General features: G+C 48.7%; 2 protein-coding genes across 3 annotated transcripts; both read left to right on the forward strand.

Annotated features, from left to right (window-relative positions):
* The first annotated feature begins 211 nt into the window (after window positions 1–211).
* LOC104680295 (nucleoside diphosphate kinase A) lies at window positions 212–8,649 on the forward strand. Its single transcript, XM_010386206.2, has 5 exons — window positions 212–347; window positions 2,316–2,445; window positions 6,609–6,710; window positions 7,753–7,865; window positions 8,324–8,649. Exons 2-5 carry the CDS (start codon window positions 2,320–2,322, stop codon window positions 8,439–8,441), a joined length of 459 nt encoding a protein of 152 aa, XP_010384508.1. The 5' UTR covers window positions 212–347; window positions 2,316–2,319; the 3' UTR covers window positions 8,442–8,649.
* Window positions 8,650–12,410: 3,761 nt separating this feature from the next.
* On the forward strand, window positions 12,411–17,717 carry LOC104680296 (nucleoside diphosphate kinase B). 2 transcript variants are annotated; one of them, XM_030922590.1, is made up of 5 exons: window positions 12,411–12,526; window positions 13,033–13,162; window positions 14,437–14,538; window positions 15,834–15,946; window positions 17,460–17,717. In XM_030922590.1, the coding sequence occupies exons 2-5, from the start codon at window positions 13,037–13,039 to the stop codon at window positions 17,575–17,577; spliced, it is 459 nt and encodes a 152-aa protein (XP_030778450.1). In that variant the 5' UTR covers window positions 12,411–12,526; window positions 13,033–13,036; the 3' UTR covers window positions 17,578–17,717. The 2 variants fall into 2 exon arrangements, with proteins under 2 accessions (XP_030778450.1, XP_010384509.1); XM_010386207.2 differs by lacking the exon at window positions 12,411–12,526 and adding an exon at window positions 12,565–12,725.

Consider the following 17,717-nt stretch of genomic DNA (forward strand, 5'->3'; position numbering starts at 1 on the left):
TTTGGACGTCATGCAAAGTGAGAGCGCCACCTCTCGGGAAGCCAATTTGCTCGCGAACAAAGGAAGTGAGTCAGAGAACCCGGGGGTGGAGGGAAGAAAGCAAGCAGCTAACCGGAAAGGTCTGAAAAAGCTAGCGCCGGAAGTTAAACGCAGAAAGTTGTTCCCTAGAATGACTGCCTACTCCCAAGAGGAAGCGTGGGCGAGCGGTGTTCTGCAAAATGGGCTCCCCGGCAGCGGATCTGCGCAGAAGCGTTCCGTGCGTGCAAGTGCAGCGAACCGCGTGGGTCCCTGGCGCGTTTCGGGTTCCGGCGGCTGCAGCCGGAGTTCAATCCTAAGCAGCTGGAAGGGTAAGAGGTGTTCGGGATCCTGAGAGGGAAAGGAAAGGAGTGTAGTCGCGGGAGAGGGTTAGGTGAGGGGTTAGTGAAGAGGTGAGTTCAGCTCTAAGGGGCGGCGAGGAGGATCGGATGGGAGGAGGGGCAGGGAGCCCCTGTGGACAAGTGCAGACCGGTCGGCGCACGTCCCATGCCACGTGGAGTAGCCTTTGTCGGTGGCCGCCTTTCTCGTCAGGCGGCGACGACAGGGCTATGCCTTATTTGTCTCTGTCGAGAGCAGTGCCGGGAACGGAGTTGGCGTTCTATAAGGCCTTGCTGAATAAATGACGGGCGTGTGTGTCATTCATTCAGCAAGGACTGAGTGCTTACTGTTGTGTCACCGGGATCGATGTGGAGGGACATTTTTAGGGTCTATTTCTGGCGCTTTAGTCCTGTTTTCTCCAGGACAATATTCTTGCCCCGCACCCCATCGGGCGATTCTCCGCAGTCTTTGGGCTTTGTCTCTTTTTTTTGGAAGTTGCAGAGTGATGATAAATGATTTTCTTTGCTCTTATTGACTGCTAGGCCCTGTGGCTAGGTACCATAGACCCACACAAGAGTAAATCAGCTTGGTATGCAGGCCAGAGACCGGTGGGGAGGCAGACATACAAACAGAAAATTGGGCTACAGTGCTATAAGATGCTGTAAGAAGAGGTTAACTAAAGGACAGGAAGGTGGGGCCAATAGGTGGAGCTGCTGTCTACATCAGAGATTGTCTTTCAAGGCGAGGGGCCTCCCATCTCAAGATGTGATACAGGGTAGGTCATGAGCCAGTCTTCTGTAAAATGAGGGATCTGGACAGAATAGGTGCTCTCTAGGCTTCCTTTCAGTATGATGTCCCGTATCAGGTATTCCTAATGTATGTAGCTCTCCCACACCCCACCCTTTATTGGTTAGTCAAAATATTCTTTGCATTGTAAAGTGTAGCATACATTACAAGAATGGATTAATGGGTTGGGAATGCTGGGTTTTGGCCTTCATTCTGGTGCTCTGGTCCTGTTTCCTCATTTGTAAAATGAAGGGGGTTGTAAAGATATATTCTCTAAAACCCCTAATGCTATGGATGTGGCATTAAGTCAAACTATTATTTCTTACTGCTTTGTACCAGACATCACTTTCACATTAGTAAAACTTTTTATCAGTGTAGTTTCTCCCAAGCTTGATTATTGAGAAAGATAGTTTTTACCTCCTGTATCCTAGTTCCACCACAGTGTTTGGTACACAGTAGATGCTTAAAAGAAGCTTATTACATCAAATGGTGGCCAGGCACGGGGCTCATGCCTGTAATCCCAGCACTTTGTGGGGCCGAGGCTGGTGGATTACTTGAGGTCAGAAGTTGAAGACCAGCCTGGCCAACGTAGTGAAACCCCATCTCTACTAAAAAAAAAAAATACAAAAATTAGCTGGGCGTGGTGGCACGCGCCTGTAGTCCCAGCTATTCAGGAGGTTGAGGTGGGAGAATAGCTTGCCTGGGAAGTGGAGGTTGCAGTGAGCCAAGGGCGCGCCACTGCATTCCATCCTGGGTGACAGAGCAAGACCCCATACCAAAAAAAAAAGGGGGGGGGGGGCTGGGCACGGTGGCTCATGGCTGTAATCCCAGCACTTTGGTAGGCTGAGGTGGGTGGATCACTTGAGGACAGGAGTTCGAGACCAGCCTGGGCAACATGGCGAAACCCCATCTCTAAAAAAACCACAAAAACCAAAACCAAAATAAAATAAATAAAATGGGATAGAAATTATAGTCTTTGCTTTTGGATCCTTTCCCACATTGACATATTAGTTCATAGATGAGGGGACTGGGGAGGAATTGGGTTTTTACCAGAGAGAGGCCTGCAGCTGACCTGACAGATTTAAACCAGCTTTATGGGATAATCCGCTTGAGAAGGATGACGATGTAGGCAAGTGATTCAGCGCAGTTTCATTCCTCTACCTGCCTATCCCCAGGACCATGGCCAACTGTGAGCGTACCTTCATCGCGATCAAACCAGATGGGGTCCAGCGGGGTCTTGTCGGAGAGATTATCAAGCGTTTTGAGCAGAAAGGATTCCGCCTTGTTGGTCTGAAATTCATGCAAGTAAGTGGACTTCATTGTTCCCATTTTGATTCCTTCATAGTATAGGAGAACACTGATTAACCTGTTTCTCCCCGGCTTTCTTGTTTAAACTTCTTCATGGTAGAGTGGACGCAAGTGTCTTGAGATCTGGAAACACCTCAGTGCCCTAGCGTTTGGCTACATCTTGGAACAAACCTAGTTATTTAGGATTTTCCAAAATAGTCTCTGTAATATGAGGTGCATTGCTATGGGAAAAGCAGTGCAGAGTTTCACATATGACTGCATCTCTGTAATTTGTGACTCAGCTGAGCATGTTTGAGTTCTTGGTCTTGAGCTTCCTGAGCACATAATTTTAGAGAGATTTTTTCCCCCTTTGAGACAGGTTGTTTTTTTAGCAAGAAAATCTTCTATCATCAATTACTAGACACTCATCAATGCTTATTGTCTAGCATTTATCAGGTACCATAGGAGCTTGTGGAGGAAAACTATGGTTTTGGTTTTGGGAAGGTTCTCCTGAAATAGCAGAGAGCAGATGTACCTGCAAGCTACTTACAAAGCAATCTTCTGAATAATACAAGGGATTCATTGACCAGTAACCCCTCTTTAAACACATTCTAGAGATAAGAATTCAAATTCTTGGCTGGGCAAGGCTCAGTGGCTCATGCCTGTAATCCCAGCACTTTGGGAAGCCAAGGTGGGCTGGTCACTGGAGGTCAGGAGTTCAAGACCAGCCTGGCCAACATGGCGAAACCCCATCTCTACTAAAAATATAAAAATTAGCCAGGCTTGGTGGCATGCGCCTGTAATCCCAGCTTCTCGGGAGACTGAGACAGGAGAATTGCTTGAACTGGGGAGGTGGAGGTTGCAGTGACTGAGATCGCATCATTGCACTCCAGGCTGTGCAACAAGAGCGAAACCCCATCTCCAAAAAAAAAAAAGAATTGCTTTTGAACCCAGGAGGTGGAGGTTTCAGTGAGCCGAGATTGCACCACACCGCAGCCTGGGCAACAGGGAGACTCTGTCTCAAAAAAAAAAAAAAAAAAAAAAAAAAAGAATTCCAGTTCTCAAATCAAATAGGGGATAGTATGTTTTCCTAAAAGGGCATCAATTTTGGACCTTTCTAGTGCATTTTAAAATTTAGTTTGACTTTCAATTTACTTACTATGTGATGTTTTAGAAAAATTGCTTTAGGGCCGGCGCGGTGACTCGCCTGTAATCCCAGCACTTTGGGAGGCTCCATCTCCAAAAAAAGAAAAGAAAACTGCTTTAACGTAAAAGAGGGTAGACTGATAGTCATGCCGAGAGGAGAATATGGTGTCCAAGCTCAAGGAGCTGGCATGTAATGTAGGTTTTCTTGCTGCATCATCCCGTAACAGAATAGAAGGGCAAGAGAGTGCAAGAGTGAGAGAGAGCTAGAGAGAGAGCAAGAGGGGGTTGACCTTGATTTTATAACAAACCCACTCCTGAGATAAGACATTAATCTATTCATGAGGGTGAAGCCCTCATGACCTCAAACCTCCCATTAGGCCCCACCTCCCCACATTGTTGCATCGAGGCTTAAATTTCCAACATGTGAACTTTTGGGGACACATATAGATCACAGCAGAAGGTAACATGAAATGAATGTGTTGTTGATCAGGCATTTACCATATGCTGGGCACATATGTTTCCTGATTTAGTCTTCATGCCAGCCTTGAGAAGTACTTCCTCCTGTTTTCGTGGTTGTTAGTGATGAGCAACCTAAGGCTTCAAGAGGTTCAGTGATGTGCCTGATAGCATACAGTGATGCTGCTGGGATTTTAACTTGAGTCTCTCTGACCCCTGAGTGCAGACATTTTCTCCTTTACATTGAATTTCCTATTAAGGATATATGGGTTTGGTGAAGAATGGACGGAAGGATAGCTGCCATGACTCTAAAGGGCTATTTAAATCTGCTGTGGAGGTAGGAAGCAAGGGAGAACTTGAGGTTCCCAACCCCCAAGCCCTTAAAAAAGCCTATGATCTGTTTTGCAGACTAAAGATCATCAGTTAGGGCCTGGTGTGGTGGCTCACACCTGTAATCTCAGCATTTTGGGAGGTCACGGTGGGCGGATCATCTGAAGTCAGGAGTTTGAGACCAGCCTTGCCAACATGGTGAAACCCCATCTGTACTAAAAATACAAAGTTTAGTTGGGTGTGATGGTGCAAGCCTGTAGTCCCAGCTACCAGGGAGGCTGAGGCGGGAGGATGGCTTGAACTTGGGAGGTGGAGGTTGCAGTGAGTGGAGATCGAGCTACTGCACTCCATCCTGGGTAACAGAGCAAGACCCTGTCTCAAAAAAAGATAATCAGTTAGTTGGGTGTAGTGGTGCACACTTGTAGTCCTAGCTACTGAGAATCTGAGGCAAGAGGATTGCTTGATCCTGGGAGTGTGAGGCTGCAGTGAGCTATGATCATGCCGTTGCACTCCAGCCTGGGTGGCAGAGAGACGCTGTCTCAAAACAAACAAACAAACAAACAAACAACAAAACCAACAAAAAGATAATTGGAACCAATTAATAGAATTAAAAGAGTATTGTGGTAAGGGAGGGTCACCTCAGTGTCTGTTAGGAGACTTCACGACAAAAGTCTTCCATTTGGATAGGAAAGGACAGGGCGAGGGTTGGATCCCTACCACGGAATGATTATGTGGCCATATAATTTTACTTTGGCAAGTGATAACTGGTGGCTGAATGATGGGGCTTTTGGGCTGCCAGTCTCCACATTTGTGTGTGTCTCTAATGTGTGTAATACGCGTCATACAGTGCAGTACCACAGAGCTGGAAAAACCATGGGACCCTGTTAGATTTTAACAAGCATATATGCAGTACAAGAGAGAACACAGCCAAATTGAGTTGAAACTGTTAAGCAGATGGTTTGTTCTCTAGCTAACTTGATTTGTTCCCACATATTGGCCTTGCAGTATGAGAAGTTCTAATTCATTTTTTTTTTTTTTTTTGAGATGGAGTCTCGCTCTGTCACCCAGGCTAGAGTGCAGTGGTGTCACCTCGGCTCACTGCCAGCTCTGCCTCCCGGGTTCATGCCATTCTCCTGCCTCAGCCTCCTGAGTAGCTGGGACTACAGGCGCCCGCCACCACGCCCGGCTAATTTTTCATTTTTCAGCAGAATTATTTATTGCTAGATGTCATTCGCTTTTGGATGATTTGCAGATACCTTTGGGAATCACATCGTCATCATGCTGGGCTTTTATTCTCTGAGTAAACGTGAAGCATCCCTGGGTAATGGCCTGGTTTAGTTTGCTGCTCATCAAATGCCAAGACTTGCTCCCTGGTGTCCTTCTAACATTTTATTTGGGGTTTGCTCTGGGAATGGAAATTTATTGTATTGTTGATTTTCCTGCCTAAAATGAGATGGTTGAGGGCCAGGCATGGTGGGTCACGTCTGTAAGCCCAGCACGTTGGGAGGCCGAGGCTGGAGGATCACTTGAGTCCAGGAGTTTGAGACCAGCCTGGGCAACATAATGAGACCTTATCTCTATAAATAATTTTTTAAAATTAGCTAGGTATGGCTGGGCGCGGTGGCTTACGCCTGTAGTCCCAGCATTTTGGGAGGCCGAGGCAGGCAGATCACCTGAGGTCAGGAGTTTGAGACCAGCCTGGCCAACAACCCTGTTTCTACTAAAAATACAAAAATTGGCTGGGCATGGTGAGGCAGGAGAATCACTTGAACCTGGGAGGTAGAGGTTGCAGTAATCAGGATCGCGCCACTGCACTCGAGCCTGGATGACAGAGGGAGACTGTCTCAAGATAAATAAATAAATAAATAAATAAATAAATAAATAAATAAAATTAGCCAAGTCTGGTAGTGTGTGTCTACAGTCCTACCTATTTGGGAGTCTGAGGCAGGAGGAACACTTGAGCCCAGGAGTTTGAGTTTTTTTTTTAAATGAGATAGCTGAATTTAATTTTAATGTTCTGTGGTTTTATTATCAGTCAATGCCAATATGGAGACAATTGATATAAAATTGGAGAAGTACTTTTAGTCCTGTCACTGCTCCCTTCCAGTGTGGAGAATGAACTGGGTTATAACAGAATCAGTGAGCCCAACCACTCATGTTTTACATAGCAGGGTGGTGAGGGGGAATTACATGGATGATATGTTCTTAGATGGTTTGGGGCCATTCTCATTCTCCGTCCTGTTGAATAGGCTTCTGAAGACCTTCTCAAGGAACACTACATTGACCTGAAGGACCGTCCGTTCTTTGCTGGCCTGGTGAAATACATGCACTCAGGGCCGGTAGTTGCCATGGTGAGTGTGCCTGTGTGAGCTACTCCAAGTATGCATTGCTTGTCGTCTGTGCTAGGCTCTCTACTAGACACTGGGGACACAGTCATGAGTGAGACCAAATAGATATCTGTTTTCATATATCAGCTAATGGTTAGTGATAGGCTTCAGAAATGACATAGGTTAGTGATAGGCCCAGAAATGAATAGGAGTAGCAAGTGATCACTTTAGATTGGATGATCAAAGAATGCAATTTTTAAGCTGCAATCTGAGTGACAAGCAGCAGCCAGCCATGTACAGAATCACAGTGAAAAACATTTCCAGCCAAGCAAACAGCATGTGCAAAGGTCCCAGGGTGGGAATGAGCTTGGCTTTTTGAAGTATGGGAGGAGAATTGAAATGCCCGAAGCCTGATGGATGGGAGGGAAGTTGAGATGTGAAGAGTTCAGAGGCATGGGCAGGGGCCTCCTCTCTTAGGGGTGTGTTGACCATGTAGTTCCTGAGTGCTGGGAAGCTATGGGACACCTCACACTTGGCCTTTTTTTTTTTTTTTTTTTTTGAGACGGAGTCGCTCTGTCGCCCCGGCTGGAGTGCAGTGGTGCAATCTCGGCTCACTGCAAGCTCCGCCTCCCGGGTTCACGCCATTCTCCTGCCTCAGTCTCCTGAGTAGCTGGGACTACAGGCGCCTGCCACCACGCCCAGCTAATTTTTTTGTATTTTTAGTAGAGACGGAGTTTCACCGTGTTAGCCAGGATGATCTTGATTTCCTGATCTTGTGATCCACCCGCCTCGGCCTCCCAAAGTGTTGGGATTACAGGCATGAGCCACTGCGCCCAGCCCACACTTGGCATTTTAAGGAGGCTGCTCTGGTTGCTGAATGGAGAGTACATTGTAGAAAGGCAAGCGTCAGGGCAGGGAGACCAGGATCCCTAGTGCTGGAATAAGTGGATACTCTAAATACTTGTTCAGTGAATGAATGTCATCTTAAGGGGCCTTTTCATTTTTCCTCTTTTTGGATTAATAGTTGCCAGATTTTCTTTGACCATATCTTCTTCTGTCCTTGGAGGTCTGGGAGGGGCTGAATGTGGTGAAGACAGGCCGAGTCATGCTCGGGGAGACCAACCCTGCGGACTCCAAGCCTGGGACCATCCGTGGAGACTTCTGCATACAAGTTGGCAGGTGAGATTTTGCTCTTTTTCCCCCTTTTCCAAAATCTGATTTAGTTGCCACAAGGATTTGGGTTTCTGAGGCTGGAGGTAGACATGATACCATATGCAGGTTGATTTTATCGGAGTTTATTGTTTTCCTCCCCCTTAAGTTGGCGTTTGGCTTTGGTTTTTAAAATCACTGTAGTTGTACCTCTGTTACACGAAGTGTAGAACCTGGTACAACACACTTTGCTGGCCACAGTCTTTCCTGAAGGCTCTTACTGTTTGCACCAGTGTGACCGGGAGGGCTGGATGTGGGGAGGGCGTTTTTCACCCTTACATGAATGGCCATTGTAGGCTTTTTCTTTTAACATGGTCTAACGTCCACGGAGCTTCAGCTTTTATGCTGCCGTGGCTGTAGATTTCTGGCAATGGGCGCATTTTAATCCTTCTGGTCTTGGTCATGTGACTGTCTCTTTCCCCACCCAGGAACATTATACATGGCAGTGATTCCGTGGAGAGTGCAGAGAAGGAGATCGGCTTGTGGTTTCACCCTGAGGAACTGGTAGATTACATGAGTTGTGCTCAGAACTGGATCTATGAATGACAGGAGAGCAGGCCACAATGCTTTCACATCCATTTCTCTTCTTCCCCTGGGCAGAGGACCAGGCTCTAGGAAATCTAGTTATTTAAAGGAACTTCATCATAATTTGGAAGGCAGCTCTTGGAGCTGTGAGTGCTCCCTGTACAGTGTTACCATCCCCTACCATCTGATTAAAATGCTTCCAACGTAGGATTCATTGAGTTGGTTACTTTGTATTGTATTTTTTTTTCTTCTTTTCATGTGCACTGAATAACCTGACCTAATAGAGAATGTAAATACTATAAAAATTATTTATATTGAGATCTCACATACACACAGGCATTCTTTGCCTGCCCTTCTTAACCCCTGCATCCCTTCCACTCTTGGCACTGAGCTACTCAACAGGGATCTATGGAGCATCTGCTACATGGCCAAGACTGGACTAGGTGCAGAGGATTCATCAGAAATAAAACATGAGGGCTGGGTGTGCTGGCTTGTGCTTGTGATACCAGCTACTTGGGAGGCTGAGGTGGGAGACCAGCCTGGGTAACAGCAAGACCCTGTCTCACTAAAAAAAAAAAAAAAAAAAAAAAAAAATAGGCTGGGTACAATGGCTCATGCCTTTAATCCCAGCTATTCAGGAGGCTGAGGGGGAGAATCGCTAGAGGCCAGTACAAGTCCAGCATGGGCAACATAGCAAGACACTGACTTTACAAAAAAAAGAAAAATTAGCTCTGGTGCTGTGCACCTCTAGTTCTAGCTATGGGGAAGGCATAATAGGCAGGAGGATTGTGCCCGGGAGTTCAAGGCTGCAGTGAACCATGATCATGCTACTGTACGTCAGCCTGGGTGACAGAGTGAGACCAGTCTCTTAAATAAAAACATACCCATCCCGTTCTTGAGAAGCTCTTGGGGATTCAGTGAATGGGGGAGTGTGGGAAGTTGTAATTCCTCCGAAAATTGGAAAAGCTAGGTAGACAGTAGGCCTGGGTCCCTGGGGTGGCCTCAAATGAAGCAGGAGGTCTTGTAAGTAGCTTTGATTTGTTAGGATATTGATTTGGTTGCTTTAATGGAGACAAGATAGAAATGTACTTCTCTTTCATTTGAAAGTTCAAGTGTGGTCGGGTGTGGTGGCTCATGCCTATAATCCCAGTACTTTGGGACAGTGGCTCATGCCTATAATCCCAGCACTTTGGGAGGCCAAGGCAGGAGGATTGCTTGAGCCCAGGAGTTTGAGACCAGCCTGGGGAACAAAGTGAGACCTCATCTCTTCCAAACATTAAAAATTAGTCGGGTGTGGTGGCACATTCCTATAGTCCTAGCTACTCAGGAGGCTGAGGTAGGAGGACTGCTTGAGCCCCAGAGGTTGGAGCAGTGAACTGTGATCCCGCCTCTGTCCTTCAGTCTGGGTGACACAGTGAGACCTGTCTTCAAAAGAAAGCCCTGACTACGCAGTAGAGGTGGTGATAGTGGTAAGGCTCTGATCTTTAAGGTGGTCTACACACACCTGGTTCCTTCTAATCAGTCCTACTCGGATTACCACCCCATGTCCCTTCCTGCAAGTTGGGAAAGGAAGTGGAAGAAGTATCCCTTTTAAAGAGACATCTCTGAATTATAACCTTTACTTCCTCTCACATCCCATTGGCTAGAACTTAGGCATATGGCTGCATCTAGCTTCAAGGGAAATTGAAAATTTTTTTTTTCTTTTGAGACAGGGTCTCACTCTGTCGCCTAGGATGCAGGGCAGTGGTGTGATCACAGCAGCTCACTGCAGCCTCGACCTCTCTGGGCCCAAGTGATCTCCTACCTTTGCCTCCGGAGTAATTGGGACTACAGGCACGTGCCACCACCCCCAGCTAATGTTTGTATTTTCTGTAGAGATGGAGTTTCATCATGTTTCCCAGACTGGTCTCCAACTGCTGGGCTCAAGGGATCTGCCTGCCTGGGCCTCCCAAAGTTCTGGGCTTATAAACGTGGGCCATCGTGCTCAGCCTGAGGGTTTTTCTTTCTTTTTTTTTTTTTTTTGAGATGAAGTCTCGCTTTTGTCGCCCAGGCTGGAGTGTAATGGTGCGATCTTGGCTAACTGAAACCTCTGCCTCCTGGGTTCAAGCGATTCTCCTGCCTCAGCCTCCCGAGTAGCTGGGATTACAGGCGTGTGCCACCATTCCTGGCTAATTTTTGTATTTTTAATAGAGACAGGTTTTCACCATATTGGTCAGGCTGGTCTTGACCTCAGATGATCCACCTGTCTCAGCCTCCCAAAGTGCTGGGATTACAGGTGTGAGCCACTGTGCCCGGCTGCTGAGGGTTTTTCTTATCTTTTGTGTTCATCCGGCTTCGTTAGAGGCAATAGAGGGGAAGGGACTTCTCAGGAGGGGGGAGAAGAGGATAGTTGGGGTGGGCTGCCTTTATGGACAGATGAGGGCGAGATGATTTTTTTTTTTTTTTTTTTTTTTAATTTTTGAGATGGACTCTCATTCTGTTGCCCAGGCTGGAGTGCAGTGGCACGATCTCAGTTAACTGCAACCTCTGCCTCCTGGGTTCAAGCGATTCTCCTGCCTCAGCCTCTTGAGTAGCTGGGATTACAGGCATGTGCCACTATGCCTGGCTGATTTTTGTATTTTTAGTGGAGACGGGGTTTCACCATGTTGGTCAGGCTTGTCTCGAACTCCTGACCTCGTGATCCACCCGCCTCGGCCTCTCAAAGTGCTGGGATTACAGGTGTGAGCCACTCCACCTGGCCTGAATTTCTGTTAATATTTTACACAAAGTGTGGCCTGTTTGTTTTGGGGCGTGAGATGAGCATACCAGGACTTGGGGAATGAACATGTGTGTAGTGAAGCTGGAGGGTTACAGCCTCCCCAGTTAAGGACAGTCTTCCCAGGAAGGAAAGAAGAGGTGAAAGCAGAGGGGTGGCCCTGACTGTACCCTAAGTAGCCATCAGTGACCTGACCAAGCGGCAGATAGCTCTCCCCTGGACAGAGAAAAGTCCGTGAAATTTCCAGACCTGTTTCCACAGTTGACATTTGGTAATCCAAATGATAGTGTCCTTCAGATTGAAGCCAAAAAATACAGTGCCCCCAAATGAGGGCACATGACAGTCATTGTCAATGTCTGGTGGGCTAATTCTCTGTAACTAGAAGTTTGGAAAGCAGATAAGGTGTAACAGAGGCCAGGTTGTCATCTATCTGGCCAGTGACAGGTAATCAGTGCAGTGGCAGGGGCACTCGGGTGATGGCTGATAGCTGTGGTCAGCTCAGAGTCCTGAGGGGAAGCAAGCGGGCTCCCACCATCTCAGGGCAGTACCACTGCTGTGCGGCTGTCAGTCAGTGCTGCAGGCGCTGAGAGGAGGGGCTCGTGACCACCCCAGGGAAGTTGGGCATCACCAAAGGGAGCTTGTTTGCCAGGGACACTGCAAATAGGAAGTGTGTACAGGTCGATGACAGGTGTGATCTCTATGACAGGGTCTAGGCTTTCCTCAGGGTCCAGGGGCGCGCCTCAGGGTGAACTGGAAAGCTCGACCGCACTTTAGTGCCAGGTGGGCAGGGATCCCTATCTCAGGGTGGGAATGGGGCAGCTGATTGGGGCTGGAAATGTAGGTGGGGAGGCGGCAGCCAGGGAGCAGGGCATCCTGCGAAAAGAGCATCTCGCTAAGGAGTCTGAACGCCATCCTGTAGGAGGGGGAGTCATCAAGGCAGGGCAGGGGCAGGACCAGATGGCCGTCTCAGGTGCTGAGCTAGGCTCCCGGTTTGCGGGGAGAGGTGAGATCGAGGCCCGTTGGGAGGCCGAGGCTTGACCAGGGCTCAAGCAGAGGGGAGGGAAGGCTGGATTTCAGAGGTAGGGAGATAAGGACTGTGGGTGCACGACGGGGAGGGAGAGTCAAGTCAAGGTTAATGCCGGTGCTCGGGCGGGTGGTAAAAGCAGCAGATGGCCTTGACCGGGGTAGAGAACTCGAGCACAGGCGCAGGTTCTGTGTGTGTGTGTGTAGGAACTTTTGGGGTCACGGAAAGCACTGAGAGGTGAGGAGTGGAATTTGGGACGTGCGTAGTTGAACTTCCTGTCTCTGGATTCGTTTCGATCACTGCCCGGCGAGGGCGCGCCCCGGCTGGGTGAGGACACCGTTCTCGGGCCGCGTCCGGCCGGGCGGGTGGGGCGTTCCTGCGGGTTGAGCGGCTAGGTCCTCCGGGGTGTGGCCACGCCGCGCTCCGCCCCGCACCCCTCCTCCGCTGCCGGCTCCCGGGTGTGGTGGTCGCTCCAGCTCTCTGCTCTCGCAGCGCAGCGCCGCCACCCGGCCCCTCCAGCTTCCCGGTAAGGCGGTGGGGCGCATCCCTTGGCGTCTCCTCCGGCTCCCTCTTCCGCTTGCGCGGCCGCAGGTGGACCCGGTCTGTGGGCGCCCCCCGATTTCCCGCAGGTCTCGCGCGGGGTTGGAGCGGGAGATTCCTTTGCCGCTTGCGCCCCGCGGGCCTTCGGACTCCGCAGAGTGACGCCAGCCCTGTGCGGGGCGGAAGCACCCGGGAAGCCACGTGTCCCCGCGGCCGCGCGTGGTGGGGGAGGCGGGCCCTGCGGCGCCCACGTGGCCTCCGCCCGGACCCTGACCGCACCTCTCGCCTCGCAGGACCATGGCCAACCTCGAGCGCACCTTCATCGCCATCAAGCCGGACGGCGTGCAGCGCGGCCTGGTGGGCGAGATCATCAAGCGCTTCGAGCAGAAGGGGTTCCGCCTCGTGGCCATGAAGTTCCTCCGGGTAACTCGCCCCGGTCTCCCCTTCCCCGGCTGCAGCCGGCTCGCGGGTGTTTTTCCCTCCCGGCGGCGGTTTGTCGGCGTCTCCTTTCCGAGTCCATTTCGCGGCCGCGAGAATCCCTTTGCCGTCTGCCCCCGCCCACGGCGGCTCTGGCCCGCCGACCATTTCCCGGGGCGGTGGGGACAGACGCCCTTGGGAAGGTGAAGCGCGGGTAGCGTGACTCGCCCTCCGAGTCTGGCTTCCTTCCCGCGGGCCGCCACCTGCCCACCGGCCGCAGGGAGGCAGCAGGGAGCGGAGAAACCCCGCGTCCTAGACCCCCTGCGCCTGCCCACGCGGGTCCACCTAGGCACGGAATGGAGACTTAGAATGTCCTTTGCTTTAGTCTGAAACTCCGAGTTCCAGTGCGGTGCTCCTCCTTTAGCATAGGGTAGGAACTATATTTTCCACATTAAATTTGGGGCACAGATCTGAATCCCTACACTTAGGGATACGCATCTAAGTACTGAAATTCAACCAGGCTCATCGGTGAGGAGAATGTGCTCAGTTACCATCTGAAATATTTAAAAGGGCATTGTGAGTAGCCCAGGGGAGTTTAATGTGACCTCTGCCTGGCATATGACCTAACATATGTACTTCAGTTGCAGCCAAAATTTAATTCCCTAAATGTAGATCTTCAGACCACCTACTTATTAGGATTACAAAACCCCTAATGTCATTGACAGTATGAGGGTGTCTTTACGATTAGAACAGTCTTGGCCAGGCCCGGGGCTCACGCCTATAATCCCAGCAATTTAGGAGGCCGAGGTGGGTGGAGCCCAGGAGTTGGAGATCAGCCTGAGCCACATAGCAAGCCCTTGTCTCTACAAAAAAAGAAAAAGAAAAAGAAAAATTAACTGGGCATGGTTGAGGGCCTCTGTAGTTCCAGCTATTTGGGAGGCTGAGATGGGAAAATCACTTGAGCCCTGGAAGTTGAGGCTGCAGTGAGCCATGAATGTGCCACTGCATTCCTGCCGGGGTGATGAGAGTGAGACCCTGTCTCCTAAAACAAACCAAAACAACACAGCAAAAAAGAACAGTCTTTCTGTTAAAATGACGTTAGTTTCATGGTTTGGATGGGATTTAAAAAATATTTATGTGTGTGAGTATATATATATTTGCACACACCGCTTATGAACGTGGGCTAGAATATAAAACCAGACTTGCTAATGGGAGGTTCAGAGGGTGGGATGGAGTCTTTCCAGCTTAGCTCCTAACTGGCGCGTCCTCTCCAATGCCAGGCCTCTGAGGAACACCTGAAGCAGCACTACGTTGACCTGAAAGACCGCCCGTTCTTCCCCGGGCTGGTGAAGTACATGAACTCGGGGCCGGTTGTGGCCATGGTGAGTGGTTGTGGGGAATGAGGGAAAATGGGGAATAAGTGCTCAGTGTTCTTTTTTAGACATCTCCCTCAGCTAAATTATTTTATGAATGGAACCTGCTGAAGTTACTTAACTGAGCAACTAGGAGCTTGGGAGGAGAAAGCAAATCAGACCTTAGAAATGAGAAGGACGTTAGCTGGGTGTGGTGGCGCACGGCTGTAGTCCCAGCTACTCCGGAGGCTGAGGCAGGAGAATTGCTTGAACCGGGGAGGCGGAGGTTGCAGTGAGCTGAGATTGTGCCACTACACTCCAGCCTGGGCAACAGAGCGAGACTCTGTCTCAACAAAGAAAAAAAAAAAAAAAAGATAAGGGAAGGACGTTTTCAGGTAAATTTCTCGAGGGTTAAATAGAATCTCACTGCCTAGAAGAGTGGTAAATATCTGGGCCAGGCTCCGTGGCTCATGCCTGTAATCCCAGCACTTTGGGAGGCTGAGGTGGGTGGATCACCTGAGGCCAGGAGTTAATCCTAGTTAGGAGGCCAGTTACTCAGGAGGCTGAGGCAGGAGAATCACTTGAACCTGGGAGGCAGAGGTTGCAGTGAGCCGAGATCGCCACTGCACTCCAGCCTGGGCGACAGCAAGACTCCATCTCAAAAAAAAAAAAGAGTACTAAATTTCTTGTTTGACAAGTGTTCTAGACCTTAATGTTTCCTAGATTTAAAAACTTTTTCCTATTTTCTCATGAAAAATTCTAATGTAAGTATTTAAGAAGTTCTCAAATCCTATACTAGAAGCAGTTTCTTCTGCATGGTGCTAATGTCCAACTGGGAGTGGAAAGAATAGGAGAGAGTAAAATAGGGAGGCAGTGAAATTGTTGAGAAAGTAGACCTATTTCCTGTTCCCTTTTTTCTTCCTTCTGCTCTTCCCTGGAATCCTTACTCTAGCACGTTAGACTTTCTTTTCGCTATTCTAGCAGTCTTCTGGGATGCCCTTCCCACTAATCCTATTCCAGACTGGCCACTTTCTCCTTTCTTAACTAGTTTTTCTGTGTTGATGGCTGCGTAAGGATTCTTCAACATTGTTTATCTCTGTCTCAGCTAAACTGGGAAGTCCCCAAGTTGGGCAGACCTTTCTTTGAATCCTAGCAATACATTTGGAATGGAGTTTTTAGGTAGGTCCCTACTCTCTGCTGGGGTTAGCTGATAATCATGTCACTGGTTGGTCTCATTGATGCGTCCTGTCAGGTAGGAGTAAATGTTAGACACTACGTGTCCTGAGTGGCAGATCTGATTATAAATCCATTTTCACACTTCTGAGGTCTGGGAGGGGCTGAACGTGGTGAAGACAGGCCGAGTGATGCTTGGGGAGACCAATCCAGCAGATTCTAAGCCAGGCACCATTCGTGGGGACTTCTGCATTCAGGTTGGCAGGTAAGTCCGGGGACAGGAGGGTGGATGACTTTTATGCAACACCATTTAAAGCAGACATCAGGTGCATCCTACTTTCAGAAGAATCTGTGCATTTTATTTATTTATTTTTTTCTTGAGACGGACTCTCCCTCTGTCGCCCAGGCTGGAGTGCAGTGGTATCATCTCAGCTCATTGCAACCTCCACCTCCCAGGTTCAGGTGATCCTCCTGCCTCAACCTCCCAAATAGCTGGGATTACAGGTGCATGCCACCACACCCAGCTAATTTTTGTAGTTTTAGTAGAGACAGGGTTTCACCACGTTGGCCAGGCTAGTTTCGAACTCCTGACCTCAGGTGATCAGCCTGTCTTGGCCTCCCAAGGTGCTGGGATTACAGACATGAGCCACCGCACTTGGCCTGAACTTTTTAAATTAGTTGGCGATTATCATTGTATAAAAACTTTCAGGCTGGGTATATCATTGTATAAAAGCTCAGGCCATGCCTGGCCCAAACTCTTAAATTAAGTGGTGATTATCATTGTATAAAAGCTTTCAGGCCACACTTATGCCTGTAATCCCAGCACTTTGGGAGGCCGAGGCGGGTGTATGACCTGAGGTCGGGAGTTTGAGACCAGCCTGGAGCCTGGCCAACATGAACCCCGTCTCTACGACAAATAAAAAATTAGGCAGGCATGGTGGTGCATGCCTGTAATCCTAGCTACTCAGGAGGCTGAGGTGAAGAATTGCTTGAACCCGGGAGGTGGAAGCTGCATTGAGCTAAGATCTCGCCACTACACTCCAGCCTGGGTAACAAGAGCGAAACTCTGTCTCAAAAAACAAAACAAAACAAAACAGTTTTCACACATAGCTTCTTCTCTAGGTTACTTAATTTTAAGCAAGACAAGGGAGCCGTATGTGGTAATTCCTGTGTAGCACAGCAGAAAATGCTAGGTGTGGAGAAGGGAAGCGTTCTAGCCATATCCATGAGTACTTTGTCCACGGGTGTGTCATTTAACCTTTTGATTGGGAAATCACCTCTACACAATCTGTTCAAAACCTTTACAAACTTGTGAGGTTCAAGTGGAATAAAGGGATTGTTATTAATAAGCAGTGTTATGTCATGGTTGGGCTTTGCAAATCAGTGTTACAAGAAAATGCAGCAGAGCTGGCCTATGATGACGCATGCATCATATCTAGTTGGGATGTTGATCTGGAGTGGGTTTGAATATTACTGTATTTTCCAAAATTTGAGGAGGAGTGTTTTATGTCATCAGCAATCTTGGGGTACAAGCGCTCTTTTGATGGGGAGGCCAGACTTGGAAGCGTACTACAGTTGAAACAAGGAATGGTTTGAATCAAGCACCTTTACAGTTGTATAGCTGCTTTTAAAAGGAAATGCTTTGGGGGTATAAATTGGTCTGCTGCTACAAGTGGCAATATGGCTGAAAAAGTCTGGAGTGGCTGTCCGTTGTGGTACCCATTAAACAGACTTTTGCACTTTAAAACATGGCAACTAGTAATTGTTTTCTTTCTTAGGAACATCATTCATGGCAGTGACTCAGTAAAAAGTGCTGAAAAAGAAATCAGCCTATGGTTTAAGCCTGAAGAACTGGTTGACTACAAGTCTTGTGCTCATGACTGGATCTATGAATAAGAGGTGGACATGGCAGCAGTCTCCTTCAGTACGGCGTGGTGTGTCCCTGGACACAGCTCTTCATTCCACTGACTTAGAAGCAACAGGATTGATCATTCTTTTATAGAGCATATTTGCCAATAAAGTTTTTGGAAGCTGGA

Source organism: Rhinopithecus roxellana, chromosome 19 (assembly GCF_007565055.1).
Source record: "Rhinopithecus roxellana isolate Shanxi Qingling chromosome 19, ASM756505v1, whole genome shotgun sequence".
In the NCBI taxonomy this organism is placed as follows: Eukaryota; Metazoa; Chordata; class Mammalia; order Primates; family Cercopithecidae; genus Rhinopithecus; species Rhinopithecus roxellana.